The sequence below is a fragment of the Cupressus sempervirens genome, chromosome 3 (genome assembly GCF_028749045.1).
Source record: "Cupressus sempervirens isolate cs-2001-9-10 chromosome 3, ASM2874904v1, whole genome shotgun sequence".
NCBI lineage: Eukaryota > Viridiplantae > Streptophyta > Pinopsida > Cupressales > Cupressaceae > Cupressus > Cupressus sempervirens.
Window position 1 is genome coordinate 512,564,756 of NC_143120.1, and position 25,597 is coordinate 512,590,352.

General features: G+C 35.2%; 1 protein-coding gene across 2 annotated transcripts in view; it reads left to right on the forward strand.

Moving 5' to 3' along the window:
* Positions 1–364: 364 nt before the first annotated feature.
* The window catches only part of LOC149567424 (fatty acid amide hydrolase-like), a 255,275-nt gene continuing 230,042 nt past the window's right edge, over positions 365–25,597 (forward strand). Inside the window, exons 1-3 of one of the 2 annotated variants that reach the window (XM_089820607.1) lie at positions 365–864; positions 968–1,080; positions 1,493–1,602. In XM_089820607.1, the coding sequence (XP_089676733.1) occupies positions 999–1,080; positions 1,493–1,602 (192 nt within the window). In that variant the 5' untranslated portion in view covers positions 365–864; positions 968–998. The remainder of the gene's footprint in view (positions 865–967; positions 1,081–1,492; positions 1,603–25,597) is intronic. The other variant, XM_089820609.1, reaches the window with a different exon arrangement.

Below are 25,597 nucleotides of genomic sequence, written 5' to 3' on the forward strand. Positions count from 1 at the left end.
TCTACCTACATAATGCATTATAAAAGCCTACTTATTCAACTCATCAAAATTTAAACAATTGCTAGTCATATATGTGTTGGTTTTAAAATTAAGCTATGTTGATACATATAAGACACACATATATACGACACTAATATGCATGTAAAAAAATAATTAAAAAATAGATGCATAGAAAAAGATATAGTTTTTAATCATAGAGTATCCAAAAAAGATATTGTAGTTTAAGATAAAAATATATATCTTAGTTTCAAGATCACAACATTCTTATAAGAACTAAAATGAACATAATAAAATATGATAAACGAAATCAGCCCACAGTCAGTAAAAAAACATTATATTATCCATTGGAGTTGATAATTCACTCGATGATCCTTTTCTTATGTTTACATGAGATTGCATGTCCTGGTACGACATCTATCACCTCACCCGACATTTAGTCATTTATCCTCTAAATTTCAAAGGCTTAGTTAGGGCTCGTTACATCCCAAGAAGAAAATAGAAAAATCCACCTACTTTTGATAAAGGCACTGAAATTTGCCTATCCAACCAAGAAAATCGTCGTGTGGTGAAATAAAAAAACCATGCAAGACATGAAAACATCCAGGATTCACGAGGATATGTTCACAATTATGTCTTTAAAGCTGCATCCAACGAGCAGCGGACATATCAATCTCAAGAGTGATCACTCACCAGCTACCACCTTATTTCCTAGCCCCCTGCATTGTTGGAGCCTCCGCCCACATAAATCTTTGGTCTTGCCAACCCTCAACCAATGAAATGAAGAGATCCACGGTCTTATTTTTAGCATGAGTCTATGGTAGAGTCGAGTTAGCTGAAGAAAAGGACTCATACTCTAGATTTTTGGTAATTGAATTTGAATGCCTTTCGACTGATGGATATTTAATGATCAAATGCTTTGTAGCCTTTTTGGTATAAATTTTCATACGCCAGTGCATTTGGGTTGCAGTTAGTGTCAAGGGCTGCTAATTTCTGCGATAATGGGAAGAGTTTTTAAACCCGTGGAGGAAGTGGACCTTGGAGAGGGAAGTAGTGAAAATTACCTACATGCTGATGTCAAAGGTCAGTTTCTCAAACACTATTTTCAGTATACAAGGATTGTGGATTCACCATTGCAGCAAATGAGCTAAATAAATTGCATTGTTTGATGTTTCTTGTACTAGGGAAATCTCTTTTCTGCGAAGTCTAGATTATCAGGCTTGTGAGATATTTAACAGTTATAGACCCATTTAGGCTGTAACTTCCTAACTCAAGCCCTCTGTGTCTTTGGAAATTGAATATGAAGATTGAAAACATAGTAAAATTAATAACATGAGTTTTAAGGAGCGAGTTCAAGTCATCAAATGCCATCATTTTTCACACCTATTCTCAGCTGTGTATCCTTTGTTGAAATATACATCATCTCATCTGGTTTGCATTAGTAGTTTGTAGTTGTGATGAATATCTTAAGCTTTTGCTGTATTTGTGCTTTCAGCACCACGGATGACAGGCATGTTAATCAGAATTTTCGGATGGCTCATGGAGACAAGGATCATTGGTCCGATTGCAATGTACATACTGAAAAGGGGCAATCTACTTCACGAGGTGCTTCACAACCCAATTGTGCTCTGTTAATTTCACTTATTTAACTGTATATAGCATTTCAAAAACTCTATTTACTTCCTGAGGTATATGTACCTCATGACCCAACCCTAGACTCCGTCTCTTCTACAAATTTAAATATACCATTTTGTATAGAAATAGATTTTTACCTTGGAAGTGGTTAATGGCGATGTATATTCAGTTCTTTCGTTCCATTGGCGCATTCTTTTTGAACACATAAAAAATCATGGCAACAAAGCTATCCACGCCTAACAACTCATGAACGTTTAGTCTTATCACCTACTCGGGTTCAGAATTACCATTATCTACATTTGACCCAATTGACATAGCTGGTTGGGCTGAAACATATTTTGTGTACTCCAAGGAGAAAGGGGTTGCTAAGCTTTCATTTGGAACAACATTCTCTTGGAGACAATGCTATTGGATATCTTTAAGGTTGGCCACAAAGAGAAAGTATTTGTTCATTTATTTACTAAGTTGCCTGTTTGGGTTTGAAGAATCAGTTTGCCGGGAAACTTTTTGAACGTGGCTTGTTTTTGTTAGTACAAAAACATGTAAATTATTTATTTATATATATAGCATGATTGATGATTAGAATGTCACATAATATCATATAAACAACAAAAACATCGTAAACTTGTAATCATAACATCATGATCTTAAAAGTATTTGTTCATTTATTTACTAGGTTGCCTGTTCGGGTTTGAAGAATCAGTTTGCCGGGAAACTTTTTGAATGTGGCATGTTTTTGTTAGTACAAAAATATTTAATTTTTTAATCTATATATATAGCATGTTTGATTATTAGAATGTCACAATATCATATAAACAAAAAAAACACCATAAACTTGTAATTATAACATCATGATCTTACCATCATAGCATCATATACTTCAGCTTTAACATCAAAATGACAAAATATTAAAATGATAATATTAAGTTCAAGATCATTGTTTTGACTTGAAACAACTAAAACTTTACACTAAGTTTCAATCATCTAATGAATTCTTCATCTTCTTCATCATCATCATCATCATCGGCTTCTTCAATGCTAATGACACTAGTTGATTCCCACGTAGTGCCAAGGCCAATGGGGTCAGCTGTGCTACGAACATTATTCCCGTCCAATTCCTCCAATTTGGCAATTGCAAGCTGAGAAGTGGAAGCATGCAAGTCTGTATCTCTGAATTTACATCCCACATCTCCAACTCCCCTTCTTTGTATTTATTCTGCTTGTGTGAAAGGAGACACAAGTTGGATTGCAACCAAGTTTCCACTCTTTTTGATTGCAACTTTTTGCTTTTTACTAAGTGGATGAGAGAACATGTGCTCCAATTTCTTTCTGATGTAGATGGACTAGCAATCTATGAAGACAAGACAAGTAAACAATTAAAATTAAATTATTTAAGTTATCAATTACTAGCAACCACAAAGACAAAGTAAATTTAAATTATAAATAAAACTTACTTGTGACAAGGTCACTTGGAGATGGCGAGATTTGGAAACTTAGGAGATTAGTAACAGTATTGGTAAGACTAATTTTAAAAAATAGGAGAGGTGGGTACGTGGAGATGGCAATCTTTATTTAATATAATTAAAAGATTCCAAGAACTATGACATAGTGCTTTGCAATCAAGAACAAGGGAAAGGTTTATGTTTGAACATTAAAACCATTCAATCAAAATATGATATATCAAATCTGAAATTCAAATCACTAATACTAATAGTTTTGTCATTTAATATTGTGTATATAGAGCCATATAGCTCAAAAGTTGCACTACATCTCTGATTTCTAAACATTTCATAAGATCATATCAGATTATCATTACATATTGAAACTCAAAAATATATAGTTTGATGGTGAATCTCTGATATGAAAACAAAAAGCTGTACAAAATAAAAAACCTATGTACTATTATCTACTCTAGAATCTTTTGATCATCCATCTCAAGGTCTTCAGCTATAATGCTGTTTAGATAATCATCACTCTCCATCTCAGGTCCTCTGATGGTAGTAAAATTAGGGCAATTTACTAAGACCGTCTAGTTCAAATGCATCTTCCACCATGGTTGCAGCTTCTCCATTAGGTGCAATTTGGTCCCATTTTATTGAAGGACGCTTCATGTATCCAAGATTAACACAAGAGACATGGTGAAGTGAGCTATGGATGCACATTAGGTTCTCTGCTTTCTTTGATCCTAATCGGTTCATCTTCAATGAATGAATAAATCCATAAGTACTCCAATTCTTCTCTCTAGCAAAAGAGCTAGCTACTTGTGGAACAATCATATTGCAAATGACTGCAACTTAGGAGTTTTACCCCATGGTTCCACCACCATTTTATAGTGTCTTTCTTTGCTTGCATATTATCTAAAGCTTCCACAAAAGCAAAATCACCTTTCCCATTTGAAAACTAATTCCACTGACTACTTATAACCGAAGCCTCCTCACCTCGACCATGAATCTTTTTCTACTGCAGCCCAAAATCCCTTTATTACCTCTCTATCCTCATATATAGCCCTCTTATTGGTCTCTTCTATATTGTGCCATTTAGGATTAAAGGTATATGTGTAATGTCCCCAATTTCTATAAAGTGTCTTAATTAAGTTCCAATATCATAAGGACTTTTTTAATTTATAAATTTAATTATTAAGTAAAGGGGCCAAAATAATAAATAAAAAGTAACGTTGGCTGGCTTGTAACCCTTCGGAAAATTTCCTGGAGCTCTTTATAAGGTTGTGGTTTGCAGTATAGGAAATCATCATGGTAGAGTTTAAATTTCTTGATTATTTGTGATTCCAGTTGGAGTTGAGTCTTTGTTTGCAGTTTCAGAGGTGCAAGACCTTCCATATTATGTCTTTGCAATTTCAGTGGGAGTCATTCCTCACCCCAGGCTGCTGCTGGAGATATCGCTTTAGATATTTCACCTTGTACTTCATTATCAAACTTGTGTAATCAAAGAGCTATCTATTTATCTATTCAAATTCATTGTGTATATCAGTGTTATAGGACTTTCTGACTCTGGCAAGGACTCGGGGAGTCCTGAGGCGAGTTGACTGTTACCTATTTGACCTACCAGCTCAAACAGAAAGAGCTATACTGCTGGAAATGACTGATTATCTAAGTGTTTATTTTCAAAGCATAACGTTATGCAAACATTTGATCATTTATATCTGTAAATTGCATTTTATGATGAAAATAAAGCAATATCTAATGAAGTAAAACAAGTGTCATAATTTTTTCTGAAAATGTAATTCTATTCATCAAATGTCCATAATGTTTCAGACAAGCCGTGAAACTGACCAGTCAAAGGAATAAACCAAAGCTTGACTTTGAATATAAATACAAATGCAAAAAGAAAAAGTAAGAAGGGTCATGGGTGCCAACCATTGCCTGGAATGACTGGCTGTGTTGCCACTTGTCCATGCGCTTGCCCTCGCTGTTCCGCTGTCCTGATTTCCATGCTCCCGCTCCAAGTCCTGTAATTGCAAAAAATGAGTTAGATCTAAAAGATCTAAGCAACGGCTAGCAAACTCACCATCCTATCATGCATATGTATCTACATCCAAAATCCTAAGCCATGATTTATTTTTCTAATTGGTTGTGTCATGTGCAGGAAAAGATCAATGTCACGTGGACATAATATGTGGCTCCCACAAGGGTTCGAGCCCAGCGTATCATTGATCAACGGTTTTATATCAGCCACAAAAAGAAAGAGCATAATATCAAAGGGACATGTCTATTATACATGAAACCTTTTATTATCACATTGCAGATTACAAGAAAGATAAATCAGCTAACTGTTTAAGGGATGATTTATTATTAATTTGAAACATTACAGTTAAACAATATGATCAAAGAAACAGCAATGTATGTGATCTAAAATGTGCATTGCAATTTCAGGGGTAGGAAAGGAAGGATGCTGGCATTAATTCATTCGTGTTGGTAAGTACAAAGTACAAGCAAGAGATCATAATTCACATACATATATCAAAAGACGGTTCATCAAATGAAACACTTCAGAAAATCAACCAATTCGATTAGTCTGAGTGCTAAATCAGTCCATAAAAGTTCATGAACATCCATTTTAAGCAGCAGAATGTGGTTCATAGAGATACTCCGGATCCAAATATTTTACTGAAAATGATATGCATATTATCAAAAAGAAAATGAAATGGAAACATGTTTGTGTTTACAGTAAAGTTTACCTCTATATGAAAACAGCTATCATGATTGGGGACACTCTCAGAGAAAGGATATATACAGTTAAATATTTTTTACCTATGAGAGAATGTTTAAGAACTGATTTAGAAGTATTGCATACATATAAGATGAACAAACTTTGGAGTTCAATTGGCATAAACAATGGAACATTCAGCTAATGTGAAGGAATAACAGAGCTACAGCCACAAAAAATAAGCTAAAATGCATAAGCTTGCTATGGGAAAGTAAAAACAGCAGAGTGATAAAAACCCTACAGCCGAAGTCATCAAATGGTTGATTTAAAAAAAAAAAAATCTGGGTAAGATATTGCAGCAGCAAGCGCTGATCTGCAGCAAAAAGAAAGCATCCAGTCGGGGCATGGATCCAATAAAAACCCAAGAAACAGAAAAACTCCAAGTTTGGGGTTCATACCTGAGTGAAGAAGGTGCATTTTGTTTCTCAGGAAAACAAAGGAAAATCACATGCGAATCAATATCTAAGGCTGATCCGGATTTCTTCAATGGTGGCCTCCAAAAAACTTTACCTTCTAAATAACTCATTAATGATGGTCCAGAATGTTAAATGTAAGGATCTCTGATAAAGATAAACTATTATAGCAGACTGTGCAAATTCAGATTCACTTACTTGTATCTCAGACTGATGGTGTTGTTTGAATGGTGCAGATATTCAATTTTGAATAGCAGTCTGTGTAATATAATCTTCAACCTTGAATGCCAATGGAGGATTGATGAACTTTTCTTTATGTTACCTGCAGGGAGAGCAATCGCTGGGACTGTATATGCCTTGTTATTGATATATTTCCTAACACCTGCTGGGCATCATTTATATATAAGAATAGAGAGCCATTTCTCCATAGAATATTTTGTTTCATAGTTTCTGTCTCACACCTCTTCATCTTTCTGCAAGTGGCTTTCTTATGCAGGTTGTTAACTGTGTCATATAGATGTTCAAGTACTAGTTTGTGGAAGTTAACTTTCCTTGTTAGTGTTTATATCGTTTTGACTAGTTACCAAAATATTTATGCATTGGGGCCCATAATAGGTTGTGATATTCGTTTCTCTTTGCATTTGAGATTATGTCTCATTCATAATTGTTCATCTTTGTTAAGGTTGATATATCTCTAGTTTAGGTGCAGTTCAAGCTTTAAGATTTTGATGTTATTTCCAGTTATTAGTCATCTCAGTCAATTTTTTCTCTCTCCCTTTTCCTGGAAAGTTCAGAAGTTTAAAGTGTGAGCAAGTTAGGAGTCGGCCTTATCCGGAGATTCACTCCATTTTTAAGTCACTCACAGCTTAGGAGTGATTCCATTGTTATCTTGAAATGTCAAGTTATTGTTGAATTTGGCAAGGGTGCAATTTCAGGTGATAACAATGACCATTCTGAGGCTAGCTGCCTCTAGACTCAGACTCAATCAAGTCCTAGCCGAGGCTTGACTGACTCGTTGAGACAACTGCCTCAGCTGACTCACCAAGTTTCGTCAGGCTGCCTCGACCGGCAAGCAACGTCCATAAAGTGACAAAAAACAAATTTTTAATGATTTTTTTTGTTTCTTTTGGTTTGTAAAGCATGACTAAGACCTAAAAAGGTCATTCTATCACTTCCAAACACAAATAATAGAGAAGGAAGAGTTGAGGGAAGAGTATTAGGGTTTTGGGAGATAGATTAGCAAATCGGTTGGCTCTTATATATCGGTCACTAATTGTTTGTGCCACTTTGTGGCCTCTATGATGTTATAGAGAGAATGTCACCTGATGAAACTGTTGGAACAATTATAGTTCATGAGATAGAGATGTATAAGAAAGCACTAGGAGACCTATTTGCACGAGACTTACAAAAGAAAAACTGTACATAACTGATGGGTGGTAAAAATCTATGATTCTAAATTCTAATTTCTAATTTTATTACCACTTTAGAATCTAGAATCTAGATTAATAAAGTCAAAGTTATAGAACTGATTTAAAATCTTCTTGTTTCAATTGTATGGTGGGAGATGTTTGGAACTAAGGTGCCAAATCTATAGAGAATTATAGTTCGTATCTTGAGCCAACCATCTAGTGCTTCAAGATGTGAATGCAGTTGGAGTATGTTCGAACATATACATTCGAAGAGGTGCAATAGTTTGGTAGGAAAAAAGTTGAATGATCTTATATTTTTTCACTACAACCTTCACTTCTGTCACAAATAGATTTTGGGCATTGACACATCTCCTATTGTATTAGAGAAGGTTGATATACAAGAAGGGTGGAACACAAAGGTTGATGATCATGTTTTCAGTGATGAAGACTTGGAGTGGGTTGATCAGGTGGATCGAGAGGCAAAGGCAGTGATGATGGCAGTGAAGGAGGCTAGAGTAGGAGGAGACCCAATGTAAAAATCTATAATTTCAAATTCTAAAATCCAAATTCTAGATTCTATGATAGGTGGTAAAAATCTATGATTCCAAATTCTAATTTCTAATTTTATTACCACTTTAGAATCTAGAGTCTAGATTGATAAAGTCAAAGTTATAGAACTGATTTAAAATCTTCTTGTTTCAAATGTATGGTGGGAGATGTTTGGAACTAAGGTGCCAAATCTATAGAGAATCATAGTTCGTATCTTGAGCCAGCCATCTAGTGCTTCAAGATGTGAATGCAGTTGGAGTATGTTCGAACATATACACTCAAAGAGGTGCAATAGGTTGGTAGCAAAAAAGTTGAATGATCTTATATTTTTTCACTACAACCTTCGCTTCTGTCACAAACAAATTTTGGGCATTGACACATCTATTGTATTAGAGAAGGTTGATATGCAAAAAGGGTGGAACACAAAGGTTGATGATCATATTTTCAGTGATAAAGACTTGGAGTGGGTTGATCAGGTGGATAGAGAGGCAAAGGCAGTGGTGATGGTAGTGGAGGAGGCTAGAGTAGGAGGAGACCCAATGTAAGACCTTGAGACCGAGAGTGATGGATCTGACTATGATAATGAGGATGAGTATGAGGATGAGGAGGATGATCATGATGAGTATGTCGTTGAGGTTCAACCTCAAACATATGGAGAGAGGATGGTTCTAGAGTCTTCTATGACCTATCTTAGTTGGGACTTGTAGGAAGGTTGGAACATAGGCTACTATGAGATTTTCTTTTGATATATATTTTGAACTTTTGATTCCATGGATTGCATATTCCATGAATATTGTAGGCATTTGACAGTTACACTAAATTTTTGATTTCTATTATGTTATTTAGTTTAACTTTAAGTAATTTCTTTCAAAAATTCACATTTATACTTATGTGATCTATGAAAAGTTGTGTATGTGTGCAAAGTAGCTTTTATTTATTTCAGTTATTGTGTATTTGATGTTTATTGGCTAAATGGTGCATGACTAAAACTTAAAATCCTTAAAAATCTTTGAATTTCATGGGTTTTTTAATTTGCTGAGTTCAGCCGTCGAGTCCAAGTCTGAGCTCAATTTGGGTACATTACCATTTCCCTTGGGTACATTACCATTGGTATTTTTCCTAGGGTATATTTTCGTTAGTATTTTCCCTTAAGTACATTGTCCTTAGGTATTTGCCCTTGGGTACATTGCTATCGAATACTTTCCTTTGGGTACATTGCCCTTGGGTACTTTCCCTTAGGTATTTTGGTTGTAGGGTAATTGCCTCAGGTACATTGTTATTAGGTGCTTGCCTTCAGGTACATTACCATCTAGTATTTAGCCTTGGGTACATTGCTGTTAGGTATTTTCCCTCGGGTACATTGTCATTAGTATTTTCCCCCAAAAGACTTACCATCAGGTGACTTCCATCGTTCGGTACATTAGAGTAGTATTAGAGTTGGTGATCTTGCCAGCCTATTGGAAGAATCATGGCATCGAGTGATGGAATGGGAAATTGTAATGTCCCCATCTTTTTAGCATCTCAGTGGAGTTCTTAGCCTTTACATTCTCCAAAGGCTAAGTGGAGAAATAAGGAGAAATTGATTCAATTAATTTCTTATAAAGTCATTAAATAAATTAAAATTAAAAGGTGACTTTATATTTAATTAATTTAATTTTCTAGAAGCACAACTAATTATTTTATTAGAAAGGGGGAAGTTTCTAGAGAGTGCATTTTCTAGAAGTACAACTAATTATTGCCTTGGAAAGAGGGAAGCTTCTAGAGAGTGCAATTAAATAATATTTTGTTTCCTTTCAAAAGGGTGAAGGAAAAGAATAAATAGAGGCAAGAGCTTTATTGTTAAGCATCCGATTATTGTGAATTGCATTTGATATGAACTTGAGAGAAGAAACTAAGGGTTTCTGATTTCATTTAGCCATTGGAGAGCGTCAATTCTTTAGTGTTGCAACCATTTGAGGTGGTGAAATATCCACTGAATTTGGCATTCAGGAGAGGTTCATTCTGGAGTTCTATTTGTGCTTAAATTAGAGAATACATTTATTGTTGGCTGCTACAGTACCGTTGCTACAATGACGCTACTACAATGATTTGCAATAGGAAATTCATATTTTGGGAGCAATTCTAGGTTTTTATCTACTACATCTTGCATTGTTTGAGAGTAGATATTTAGGGCATTGGTAGGGTTTGTAAAATCTGTTGTAATCTGATTTATATCAGAGTTTTATCAGAATTTTTTGCCCTAATGTCTTATTGATGTAGATGCATATTTTCCTATTTGTAATCAGTGTTATTCAAAAACAATTGCATCTTAATTGTTAGATGTTTGGTGTGTTCTTTGCAAGCATATTTATCAAAGTTTGACATTTAGAAAGCAATCAGAATTTAGATATGCAATATATCTCTTGCTTGCAAAGTGTTTGATGAAATGTCAAACAAGTGAACTAGAGAGGACTTTGTGTTCGACGAAGTTATAACTTGTTGGGGGTTATTATTGAAATACCCATATAGCAACCTTGTTTAGGGAGTTAACAATAAGTCAACAACTTAGTAAGATCCTCACAAGAGGATATGGACATATGGAAGAGACATCAATCACCTAATACAAGAAATGATGTAGGGAGCTTTACAATGGTTCATTACAAAGCCAACAATTTCAACCTTCCTTCTAAGGATTAAGCGACATGATATGCATAGGCCCACTTTGGTTGAGTTGTTGATGCAATTCATACAAGATTGGATTGATGGTGAATGGTAGGTGGACATATCTCTCATGGACTACATAGATTTGAGAATGATGTCTGATCCCTTCCCCTCAAAGAGTAAGAAAGATCGCAACTACAATCTAAGATAAAAGATTGGAAATGAGTATAATAGGCTACATAACATGATAAGCCCTAAAGAGGATGAACACATGACCATAGTTTCACTTCAACCATACAAGCAAGAAACAACAATTGTTACTTTAAGTGGAGAACATCCAAATCTTCAAGGCTACCACAAAGGTGAAGAAGATACTCCCACAAATCTAACCGAGTCAACATCCATTGATCAACTTTATGGAGGTGCAAACTCTACTAATGATCCTTTGAATGAGAAAGCTCTACCTTGGCTGAAGCAAAGAATAATACATTTGAGATGCAAATTGAGAATGGTGTGACATAATATAAGTCTCAGCATCAGGGAAAAAATCTTGGTGGAGATGACCAAGACATTTCAAGGGATGATGAGGATTTTCTTGGCAACTATGGGTTGGGCTTTGTTTACATGTAGAGAAGTATAAGTTTATTGGAGATTTTTAGAGCATTGGATTCAAAGGGTTTAAGTAGAGAGAGAACACAACCATGAAGAGGTATGGAAATTTCAACAAATATGGCTATTGACGTCCATACATGTTTTGGGATCTTGGAGCTTGTGAGACAATAGATTGCTTGAGGGTAAGCAATCTTTGGGCTAGGAGGATTGAAATATCCCCAATTTTTATAAAGTGTCTTAATTAAGTTAATTAATTAAGTGTTCTTAGAACATAAATTAAGGACTTTTAAAAAATTTAATTATTAAATAAAGTGGCCAAAATAATAAAATAATAAATGAATAGTAATGTTGGCTTGCTTGCAACCCTTCAGGAATCCTTCTAGAGTTCTTCATAAGGTGGTTGTTTGCATTGTAGGTAATCATTGTAAAGCCAAAGCTTTTAATACTACATAGAACATTTATGTGCAATGTTCTCAAGTTCATGACCTAGAGATACAAATACATCATTTTCAGCTTGATTAGAACTTGCTTGCATGTCAACTTTTATGACACGACCATCTTGAACCTTAGAAGAAATCTTTTCCTTCCTCTTCTTTTCATCACGAGCCTTTTGAGACTGTGTACACTAGAGATGAGAGTCACCAGCTATGTCTTGTTCCTTTTCTTGGAAGAGAATAACAAGATCACTAGCTTCAAACAAAGGATGCTTCACTGTTGTCTTTGCTAATGGCTCCTCAATCACAAGCTTCTTTGATGGTGAAACCAATTTTGTTGATTCCCAACAATAGAAAAATGAGGAATAGCTGGAAGAGGCCTCCTTGGTACATCTTCATTGGGAATAAAGAACATGCCTTGAGCTATTTGCCTTTTTAGGGCAAGTAACTCATTTACTAACCTCTGCACTACAGGACCCGTCCTTCTGCTAGAAGTAAATGAATTGGAAGAATGATGACTTTCTTCAAACCTGTCTCCTTTAATTCTTATCTTCCTAGCTAGAATAAGATCATCTTTGATTTCAATTGCCAATGTCTGTGCAGTTTTGAGAGTAGCTGGGCCTTCTCTCCTTAATAGAAAACTGACTTCAAGAATTTGAGCACTGACAAAGAAACACCTCAAATTGATAGTTGTAGGTTGAGTAGCAATTGGAATTCTTCGTGTCAATTTGCTGAAATGAGCAACAAATTCACTCATAGGCACGTGAGATGACTTCTTCAACTGAGCAAGTTGGGCCAACAATGTATGAGTATCTTTAGGAGGCTTGAACCTTTCCTCAAAATTGGCTATGAGAGTAGCCCAGTTTGTGATAATACGTGGTGGTAAATGATAAAACCAATCAACAACCACGCCTTTGAGGGTTTCCACGAACAACCTTACAAACACGTCCCCATATCCAACATCATGAACACCACATGCAATGTAGAAAGTAGCAATATGCTCATCAGGATGTTGTTCATCACCAAAAAACTTGGGAAAGTTCTTTCGCGAGCCATCAGGAAGATCATGTAGAAGTGGAGTTAGATTCATCAGTCCAAAAGCATTTCCCCAAGGACCTTGGGCCATTTACATGTCCTTGGTAAATGCTTGAAACAACTTCAAGAAATAAGATTACAATGAAAAAGGACATGGGTATGCTTCAAATGCAAGCATGAGGCTCTCAAATGCGTGTTGTGTCCCTTGTGGAGTTGCCAAAAAACTGCTAGGTGGACTCCTATCTGGGAGAGTCCTATACCATTCAGTTGTATCCTCAATCAAGGATTGGACAAAAAGCTTCATGAAGACATCCTCATGCTCTTCTTCAAAATCTTCAATCACATTTTTTAAGTTAATGGTTGCTCAACAAATTCCACTCCATTCTCAAAAAACTTTGGAATATTAGTTGTCAAATTGTTGGAGATTGGGTTGGGATATCCTCTTATTCCATCAAAATCAAGCTGTCGATACCTTTCAATGACCATAGGTTGTCTAATAGCCTGATTTCTCATCCCTTGATTTTGTGCTGCATAACCCTGGTTGATATTTTTATTGTTCTGATTTACACCATAGGGCTGCTTGAGATTTGTGGTATTTTGTGGGATATCTCTAGTATGCTATTTTGAATTTCCAACATACTGATTGTTGTTGTGATGTCTTGCCAAACTTCTATTCTGATTTTAACTTCGTCTATCATCATACAATGGGTTAACATGACTGGTAGCGAATTGCGAATCCAACTTTTTTCTATGAGGTGGGTTATATTTTGATGATGTGTTCACCTCCTCTTGGACTTGCTCTGCTCTTTCCTCTCTCCACCTATCCATCCTTTCTTCATTGTTTTCTTTTCTTTGTGGAGAGATAATATTATCTCTTGATATTCCTATCTTTTCTAGGATATCATCCGGCTGCATCTTAAGAATCTTTGCTAATATTGCATTGCTACTGTTAGCTGTTTCAACCATTTTCTTTGTCATTGCGTCTCATTGTTGTAGCTCATCTCGATTTTCCTCATCATCTATTTGAGTTATTTTGCAGTGTGGTTCCTCATCAACTTTAGGGATTTTGAGAAATGGGTTGAAATTTTCTTCCTCATTTCCAGGACTACTATGATTTGAACTATTTCTTTTATTTTGTTTGTTAGTCCTTTCATGAAAATACCTGTGACCTGTATAAAGCATTTTTGATTTTTTCTTTTTACTCTTCTTCTTTCTTGGTTTTCTCTCAAAGGTCAACTGTGCAAATCTTTTAGGTCCTAGATTTATTGACCACCATCCCAACATAAACTTTAAAAGCAATATCTAATTCCTTAACATAGAATGAATCAAGCAATGAACAATAGAGTTGCCACCCTTTATGGGAAATGAAAATGAGATTCTAGGTGCTTCCCCAATAGAGGATGTGCCACAAGTGGTTGAAATTTAACACAAGTATGCTTGAAATATAATTCTGAAAATTCAGCAAATGATAGGAATTAGGATCTTGATAATTCTGATTAAGTCACTTTTAAAGTTTATATTTTCAGTTATGTATGTTGAAAAAGAGAAAACTGAATCTTATAGTTTTATAGATTAAAAAATTATTTACTCAATTATATATATGTTGGAAAAATCAGAAGTTGAGTATAAATCAGAATCAGATTAGAAAAGTTTGAGATTTTACTTGTTCACACGCTTCAATGCTGATATGAAAAAATCAGAACTTTAAAATCTGAATGATTTTCTGATTTGAAACAAATAGCCAATGCTGAATTGAAAATGTTTGAGATCTTTTCAAAATCTGGAATTTGCTTTTAATAAACAGGAAAATGTCAAATGCTGAACAAACAAGATCTGAAACTCACCGAAGGTTGTGATCAAACAAATTCTCTATGCTAGGCTAAAACAAGAAATTTGCAAAGGTTACTTGAAATGTTCCCTAGTAGAGTTTCCAATTTGTTGGTTCCCAAAGCTATAGATTGGAATCCTACGAGTCTTGCCAACTCGATGCTGGGATATCCAATCAATTATGGCCAACGTGGTGGGATTGATCGATATAATCAAAATCCCTTGCACTTCTGGCTCTGCTAGGCTAAGGCGGGTATACCTGATCCTAAACAAATCACTTGAGTACAAGATACTTAAAGAAGATTGGTTAGAATGCAAATGCAACGGAAGTTTCTGAAGTGGCAAGGATTATAGAAAACTTTGGACTTCCTCAAATAAGTACAACTTTTAATGATTACTTTAGAATAAGAATACTTCGATCTTGTAGATCCTAAATTAAGAACAAAATTTATTATTATGTAAATATAAAGGTATTTGAAAAAGATATTATGAATTATTAAAACAAGTAGATACATCAACTTTTGAAGTAAAGATATAGAATGGTTGCTATCATATGGATTAGGAACTTTAAGCAAATGAATGACCAATGCTAGAGTTCAAAGGAGGTGATAGAGTTAATATTGCTAGTTTTAACGTACAACTTTATGAAATCTTGTATATTGAATTTATGAACAATTTAATTATCAAGATGCGATGAATCAATTATACTTATGCATATTCAAACTAGTCTAAATTGCTTTTAACTCATACATAGACAAAATAGACACAAATATGGAAACAATTTAGTATTTCACAATATCTGTGATTGTTAAGCTTGAAAAACTATAATTGATTTAATCCACTTACCTTGATAATAAATTACGTACAAAATAAAATTATCATAAAGGACAAACTATATAATATTCTGATTCTAAAGCCTTAAATAAAATAAAATAAAAACTCTTATTGGGTATGCCTGAAATAAAATTGTAACTAAGACACTCAGTGATGATGCTCTATTCATTGCAATTCAATCTCAAACAGCATCAAAATCATGCCCAATACTCCAACATCCAGCAGCTTGGTTCAATCATTCGATCTTTGCCAATCAGTAAATAGTATATCACAAGTGCTTAAGAAATTTAAGAATGCCTAGAATTTAGAAAATATTGTATATGAATTGTTCCTAAAATGTCATTTCTTACATCCCCTATTTATAAAGGATGAAGGGGTACTTATCTTTTCACAAAACAACACATCCCTTCAAAACTAATAAATAATCAGTACGCTTTGTTGTAGAGTATGATAGTTTATTAAAATAGGTCAATCGGACATTAGTTTAGGTTCAGTTTATATCAAACAGTTTCAACCAATCGAATAAAGCTCTGTAGGAATATTTCTTCCGCCGTTTTGCACTATTCTAATATATGTGAGAAGTGCACAACTGCATCAATAATCTATAACATGCTCCATATATCTATAATTGACTGCTCCAGGTCAAGTTTCAGCAAGTCCGCATATTTCTCCAAACCTGCAAGAAACCAATAAATATCTTTAACAATGCTTTGAGACTTAATCGTGGCAGGAAGTAATCCTTATGCATGAAGCGATGGAGAGAAAAAGGTGAAGCATCTATTCAATATTTGCTGATGAAGATCGTGTATGTCTTCCGTATCTGCTTCTTCATAGTCCACGATTTCTAATTGCTTAATATGTTAATTTTTTCTTTACACATACTTCACGTCCTCTAGCATCTTGCCTTGTGCTGAAAGCATATGGTATCCTCCTCCTTGTATGTTATGTTACGGTGCACGTCATATAGCATTCTTGTGGAAAATGTAATTGGCCTTCAAACTATATTATCTCTGTCTTTTGTTTCTAAAAGCGGCAGCCAAATTAAAGCCCAATTGATTTCAAGAATTTCATTGGGCAATTATTGTATCTTCATTTATATCCATATTATCAATATAATGGAGTCTCTGTTTATATTGACTTCTTATCCTGGGATAACTTCACTTAGCTGAATATTTGTGTACAGGACGGATGGAGTCTTCACTTCCAGAATTCCATTGTCATTACCCTTTTCAGATTACCCTGCTCTTTTTCTGGGATTGAATTTGATTATATGATCATTTAAAAGGTGCCACAAATCCATTTACTTTATCTGGTTCGAGACAATGGTTGAAAGTAAAAAGTTGAAAGTTGAGAAACTACTCTTTGTAGAATAACTGCCTGATGATCGATAATAGAACTGTATGTTCTTCCAAGCATGGTTGCCGGGCTTTGATATTTGATCATTCTTTAAGTAAGTATTTCCAATGTTGGATTGAGTTTGGCATCGGTTCAGAACTTGATCTTGCTGCTATCTATTCTTGTATGCTGAATGTTGTTGTGTTATGTTGATGTTCAACTATGGTTATGATATACCCCTGCATCTGAAACTCTGTGCCAAACCTGTAGATAATCATTGCTCATATATTCGCTACTGATCCATTTATTCTTGCTGCCATTAATGTCTGAAATTGTGAGTCCTCCTACATGTCTTTTAATATCCCTTCATAGTCAATGCTTCTTAGTTTCATTTTATTTTGACTGAATACGATATGTTGTTATGCATCTTGGTTAATGTATATACTCTATCCATTACCAATTGGTCTGTAATTAACTGTACATCTCAGACTCTACTGTCATGTAAATTTAATAAGCTCATTAGGCAATTCTTCTTATTGCAATCTCCAATGAGTCAAGTCCCATATCAGGATACTTCTTTCCATGCTCAACACTTTATCCCCTTTTTCATGGATTTGTTTACACTAGGAATCCTGCTATTTATCCATTCCATTCTATGTCATATTTAGAAGAGGTATGAATCTTGCCGTTCACACGATCACTATAGCTTCATCTTCTATAACATACGTACTCCTATGTTATCATCTATTGGAAACTTGATCGAGTCATATATTTATTTGCTTTAACATTGATGACATCTGTAATAACTATCTCATCTATTACTGACACCAATGACAACCCCTCATCAAGTCTCCAATATCATAAATGGAGGCCCTAAATCTCTTAAAATCCTGGGCTCCAGCTGGGTGTTACCAATATTCTTTCCTCTTTATCTTTCAAGAAAGAATCCACTTACTTGTGTAGCGAGTAATGGGCAAGGTTAAATCTCTAAACCACACTTCTATCTAATAGCTAGAAACGGTGATACCGATAAACCAACACCAACTCAAAAGCTGATTGAAAGCGTACCGGTTTGGCTCTAAGTCCTATTTGTCTAATTTATAAGAGGAATCACTACCATTGGGTGCAAAGATTTTTAGAAGTAAATGATTTCTATTCTATAACTTATTTGTGGTTTTACTTTTAATCTATTCTATAAGAAAAACCTCTATATTTGGGGCACAAAGACTTGCAGAAGTAGGGAAATTCTAACTATTTTTCATGAATTTGAGATGATAACACAAGCTACAGTTAAAGCTTCTAGTCAATATATTACCACAACTGCTCCTAGTTAAAGCTTCGGCTCCGATTGCTTCTTAATTCACTATGATCTATGATTCAACACACAATAATAACATGAATCAAAGACAATAGGCACAAATTATAGACAAAACTTCTAATTTGCGCTATCAGAATTGCTTCCAATTAAAGATTCGAATCCAATTGCTTCCTTTATTCACTTTTCTCCCAAATTGGTACTATACAGCCAAAGTTATGCTTGCACAAGTTTGGTAAAGCTTTCTTGCATACAACAAAAGATGATTTCTACAATGAGAGGGCACTCCTTTATATAGGCAAAGGAGTTTAGAGAAAAGTGGAAGAAAAAGTGGGAGCAACTCAACCAACTTTGACCCAGTCAAACTAGATGAGAGAAATTATTGGATTACATGTCATGAGGACATGCAATCAAATTCAATGCGATCGCATTGCATGTGTTTGAGTTACATGCGATTGGATTATATGCAACACCATCTTCTGCATCTACAAAGCTGGAAAATACTTGAAGAAAATGTTGATTATGAGTGAATCAATGCTATAGACTATCAACAAAAGCCTTGTACATTGTGATGATCGTGGGATCAAAGATTCCTATATTCTGAACGACTGCATTCTTTTTAATGAGTTTCTAGTTGTCATTTGAAAACTGTGATCAAGCTTTTTCCTCGTTCAAGTTGTCGTAAATTCTCTTTTGTAGATTGCCACATTTTGGAGTCTCTGACACTTTGAAAATCTTCTTGATGGTGTCCGAATGTAAATTCGAAATAACATTTCATAAGCACCTTTAACCATTTTTTTTTTGAAGCAAAGTGCTTGGCACATTTCTACACAAACTCAGGTTCTAAGCCAGCCATTGGGAATGTGGAGATCAATGAATGTTGGTTTTTTGGATTTAACACATATCTTCTTGATGGGAATTCTTTATTCTTTGAGGAAATCTGACATATCTTGAAGAGTGTGCCACAACATGAAGATGAGAACATCTTCTTGGGATTTGAGTTACAATAACGAATCCATGAGGGACGAGTGTGTTGGTTCCCAAAATTGCAGATTGGAATCCTACGAGCCTTGCCTACTCGATGCTGGGATATCCAACTAGTTATGGCCAACATGACGGGATTGATCGATGCGATCTGAATCCCCTACGCTTTTGGCTCTGCAAAACCGAGGCGGGTGTACCTGATCCTGGACAACAACCTTAAAGCCAAGATGCTTAAAGCAGATTGATTAGAATGTGAATGCGACAATTTTTTTCCTAATGACAAAAATTATAGAAAGCTTCAAATTTGTGAATTACGAATTAAGAATAATAAGAGAATATATGAGAGTTTTTAAATAAAAGTGATTATTATAGATGATTGCAACAAATGAGTATATTATTTCCTCAATGGAAAGAAATGAAACAATTGCTAGCATATGAATTACGAATTAAGAGCAATATAAAGACCATTGCTAAATTAAATGGGCAATCAGAGTCAATATTATAAGTTGAAACGTACAACTTTATAAAGTCTAATATATTTAAACTATAAATAATTTTAATAATTCAGACGCGGCGGATCAATTATATGATTGCAATTTTAAACTAGTCTAGAATGCACTTTAACTCCTGCCATATGGAGACAAAGTAGACATAAATACAAAAATAATTAAATATTTCACAATATTTACATTTGTCAAACTTAAAATGCAATAAAGATCCAGTCCACTTATCCGAACATTAAAATATTTATAGAAAATAAATAAGAAACATTTATAAAGGACACAACTTAATAATAAATTAGAACTCCAAAATTTAAAATAAATAACTATGCCGGAAATAAAATTGCAATAAAGACACTCCTTATAGATGATCTATCTACTGCAGTTCAATTCCAGGAATCGCATATAAATTTGCTCCCTATTCTTCAAATATTCATTTCTCCGCCAATTGGAAAATATAATACATCATAGAGCATGTATATGAAATCTTTTTAAAATAAAATATGAATGCCCTTTTCTTATTCTACATCGCTTATTTATAACCGATGAGTAGACACTTTCAACCATCGCACCCTTTGATAACAAGAAACTAATTGCTCGCTACTTAGGCTTCAAAAATAAACCTAAGGCACTGATTATTCAATAGTTGTTGTTTTTGAGTAACCACATATTATTTGGTACTATCAATTCCGGCGGTGGAAGATTATGGACAGAAATATATTCGATCCTTTATATTGACGAATGTATAGCATAGGCAACATTCTGGATATGCCTTCTAGATCTTTTTCGACGTTACGGGATCTTCGTCACATATTTCATCGGGCCCCTTTATCATGTTGGGTTCATTTTCTCCTCTACTTGGTTTGTAAATTCAATATCCTCACCTCTTGATCGCTTCTTCTCCCGCTTGAGAGCCTACAACAAACACAAATTAACAACTAATATCACTCGATTGATTTAGAATGATGCCAATAAAATCATCGAGGAAGGAAATAACGTCCACGGTTATATCAAACCAGCTTGAGCCTTATCACATGAATCATAAAAACCATATCACGTAGTCCTGTATAAGAGTTTTGCAATGGAAGATCAAGTTCATCATCCGTGTACACTCTCGCCTTGAAGGAAATATGTGAAGTGTGATAATGAATAACTCCGTTGAAGGATTGACTCCATGTGCCATGGCATGCATATACCGAAGGAGACTCACGTTCTTTCCTCCCGGTGGTGGCCATATTGAACCTGTTCGATAAAGATTGTTCATTGTGGAAGATCCCTTCGCAATCATCATTCTGATGATTCACGAAGGTCTGTGATATCATAAAAAGGCGCCTCCCTTACTTCAAAACTGATTCAATCCTATGTACATCTGAAGATACAAACAAATGCATAAAGGATGATGCTGAGTCTGGTAGATGCTTGTAGCTTGTATAATGGAATCATCATAATATCTGATTTCCCAATCATTTTAACTCATTTGATTAACTTCGAATTCCCCTATCAATTGTTCATGATGCTTATTTTCTTTCTATTTAATAGGCTCAGATCAATATTGATTCTATGATGGACTATGCACATAAGATGTTCAAATAAAGTCATAAGTGACAAGAGGATACATACAACATCCTTTTACTCTCTTCAATTTGCAGGTGCCCCGAAGAAGACAACTTTATTTTCTCCCCGTGTATAATCTTTGATTTGAAATCTTCTATCATATATACTTCATACTTGATTAGAGGTGCCATATCCCTGGCTATCAACAACGATACTGTTTTTTGTTATTGTAGCTACAACCATATACTTAGACATTGCCAATTGCTATTGCCTGATGTAAACTCCTACAAGAATCATTATTTGTGCGTTCTAACTATTATCCTCCCCTTCTTATTGCCGAGTGGAAATTCTGAGATTGTATACAGGATTAATGACATATAACCATATATATTAGCAAAAAATTTGTGCATTGATCATTTTATATGTACAACTGTCACTATCTCAAAACTTGCCGAAAGAAGATGTTGCGTACATATCTTCAACACTATATCAATCAGTTTCTAGCCACCAGTTTATAGGTAAGTGAAATATGTTTTTAAATCTTAGAACAATTGTAAGTTTACTGGGTATCATTCTTGCCATATACATACTCCTTAGTCTTTCAACAAAAGGTGTACACATTACTGCTATATGGCGCTTTTCAATTCATTTGGGTAAATTGAAAACAATTGACACTCCATCTTCATTGTGTATGTGCATGTGAATAATTTCAATCTCCACAATGGTCTGCAATAACAAATGAGCCAATTTCCTTTTCCACATTCTCCTTACTACTTTTGGTGACTTGAAGCATACTGGTTGAATACAAGTAGTGGGTAAGATCTAGAAATTTTGTCTTTTCCATGGTGCTTAGGGCTAAAATTTTTCTAAAATTTGGAGCTCCATCAAAGTGTTCAAAGTATGAATTAGATACTTATGAAACACATGATGGCTGGAAATGAACCGGAAAGCATATGTATTTGGGCAAAAAGGGCCAAAATTGGGCTCTTTAGGGTGGATTGCATGTGGGCAAAGATGGACTTTTGTGGGTATTTCCAGGAATGCAAGTTGGGATACATATGGATGTGTACAAATGGCGACTTTTGGTGTTTCAAAGTGTGACCTTTTACCAAAGTCGGGTTCTCTAGATGTAATTACATGTAAAGTGATTTATGTGTAATCATGCCATTAAGTTTGACGAATGAGATTACAAGTGGGTTTGGAAAATAAGTTTACATGTAAATGCGTATGGAGGATGGAATTACATTTAATTGTGTTTTGATGCAATTGCATATATTGAGAAATTGACATAATATGCTTTGACATGTGTTGGTGAAATATGGAAAGATGTGACGCATTTGCATAGAAATGTGGAAAGTGAAATGGTGTGAAATGCTCTCACATTCTTGGAGAAGAATGCTTAACTTTATTCCAAACAAGTAAGCAAACAACAAGGAAAACTATGCACAAAAAAGAAGCACATCTTTGGTTTTTGACTTGGACATGACAAATACCAAGATACTCTTTGATGCAAATTCAAAATTGGAATTTGGGGTAATCCCAAGCACTTGAAAATGTGTAATGTCCCCATTTTTTTAGGCTCTTGGGATTAGCCTATCATGTGACCCTCGTAGGCTAATGAGTATGGACAAAGGGTCTCTTTTAGTGGGCATCTACTTCAGGATTCAGTATCCTATGGTTTGGCTTTCATTTGGTGTCATTCGGACTTCATTTGCTATAGTTTTGCCATGTTTACTATTTATAGTAAGTCTGATATTGATCGAGAAGGACCCCTTCTATTTTTGGAAACTGCATTTGGTCACATGGGGAAATAATAGGTGTGACTCCTATTTCAGATGATATATTAAAAGGATAAGTATTTTGGAAGTTATTATTATTTTGGTGGCCAAATTATTATTAAATCATTAAATGACTTATTATAAAGTTATAATTTAACTTTATAATTTCACTTCACTTGAGGGTTGAGTCATCATGGGAAGGGGCCATTTATTTAATTAATTCATGGAAGCCTAAGCCAAGGTATTAATTTAAAGTATTGGAGTAAATGAATTATTAAAAAGAAAAGTATATCTTTTTATCCCACATTGGTAAGAATTGTGTTTGAGCTCTCACAAGAAAGAATAAAAAGGGACTTGAGAGCTCATTCTAAGATATCCATTGTTCATTTGATGAAAATTTATTAAGTTTCTTGGCTGTGAGAAATGGCTAGGGTTTGAGGATTGATTCCTCTCTTGGCAATTTCAATCATCATTGATTGATGATGAATTTTGCAAACTGAATTCTCATAATACTATTTTGATTCTGTGGATGCAAATTTGGTGTTGTATACCAAATTTGAAGAGAACTATTAAATTGCTTGCCTCTTCACTGGGGACTCAAGGTGCCACCAAACTACAGGTTCCTTTGGATATTTCATGCATTTTTCATATCATTTAGATGCATAGTAGAAGGTATGGCTGTAGGTGAAAGTTTGTATCAGATTTAAGCATTATACTTACGGATGTAAGCCAAGAGTCTTGGCATCTTTTCATTGTCATCATTATAGGAAAGATAGCATTACAAATTAAGTGTCATCCTTTGGGAGATTAATATATTATTGTTATGATCATTTGAATATTGTATGAGGATGTATGCCAATTGTATGACGAAAAGTCACTTGGCTGTAGGTGGTTAGTTTGATGTTAGAATTCATTATTATGCATAGAAAGGATATAAAAGACTTGCATAAGCATCCTAGGTGTTTGATAGAATCATTTAGAAGAGAACTTCAAAGCAATACTTGCAATCACCATTGCTGTTATAAGTTATTAGAGCAAATTGAAATTTATATCACTCATATGACCCTTGTATGCAAAGTGTTTGATGAAATTCCTTGAGCCTTTATCAGCATTTTGAGATTAGATTTGAGCAGGGTCATTACAGTGGTATTAGAGCTCTGATCTTGCCATCTTGTGGGAATTGATTTCATTATTTGTATGAGATTATTAACAGAGTGATCAGTATTTCTATTTCTTAGCCATGGATAGATACAGGAGGTCGAGTTCGGGAAGTCGACATAGTAGTAGAGGGAAGAGAACAAAGTTAGATGCTTTGGTGGAAAGTGTCGAGAAATTAAGATTGCATCAGCAGCGACTTGTAGAGAGATTGTCGGATCCAGCTACAATTGATAGGGCGGCGATATATTTTACTTCTGCTTTTAGTAGGTCGACATCGGGTTCGCAGGGGAGAAGACTTGAGTTTTCTCCGTCCGCTGATTGTGATGCTAATGTACCATTATCTAGTTCAACACCTGCTATTACCATCTATAGTGCTGATGATAGTTTTGTTGCACCAGACTTAGTGGATGTTTCTGTGCTACTGGAGGACAATAGTGTCAAGCATCACTGGGTTGAGGCTCCCAGAGCAGTTATTGTGGGTTCTATAGAGGCAGTTGATGCTGTAGTCATCTTTGATCATTCAGATTCTTCTTCGGAGGGAATTGTCATTGGGGATGTGTATGTCAGCTTCAGTAGCGTGGCTCCAGTTCAGGAGGTAGTTGCTTCCTCAGATAGGCCCGAGGCTTCTAAGGAGTCTCTCAGTGGTGTACTTGGTGATCAGAGTATTACAGAGGGGGCACTTGATTTCAGTTTGGGCTCCAACATTGTTGGTGTATAGGTTGACGATGAGTCATGTGTATAGCGATCTGTGTCTGCAGTTGAGATTCCTGCAGGTGATGTGAGAGTTGTTAGTATGGACACATTTGAGGACACTTTCAAGGATGCTGTGAGTTGCATTGGTGACGATGCCCCCTGTATGATATTGAGTGATGACTGCGAGGAGAGTTTGAGCTCTGATAGTTTTGATATTTATAATAGTAGTTGCAGTATGGGTTCAGTACTGGAGACAATGTTATATTCCTGTGCTGAGGATGTGAGCATGGAGATTTCTAGTGACGACACTCAGGATGGGAGTGTTATAGATGTTTTGTCTGATGACACTCCATGCTACAGTATAGCTTATCCATAGGTCGACGTCGAGCTGTGTACGTGGTCAGAGTCGGTAGAGGAGTTGCAGTTAGAGGATATATACACTAGCATTCCAGATTCATTCGTTGCTGTGAGTGAGGATGATGAGCGCTGTAGTGTATTTGGATTTTTATTTTTGACTTTGGGCATAGATTTAGCGTTGACAGTTGGTGGAGATGGGTTCCTTGATTTAGTGTTACCGAAAACCAAAGATGAGGATGAGGTAGAGTCTGAGTGGCAGGAGTTTGTTTCAGCCAGGGCTACCTTGTCAGTTGCAGGAGTTACTTTGTCAGTGA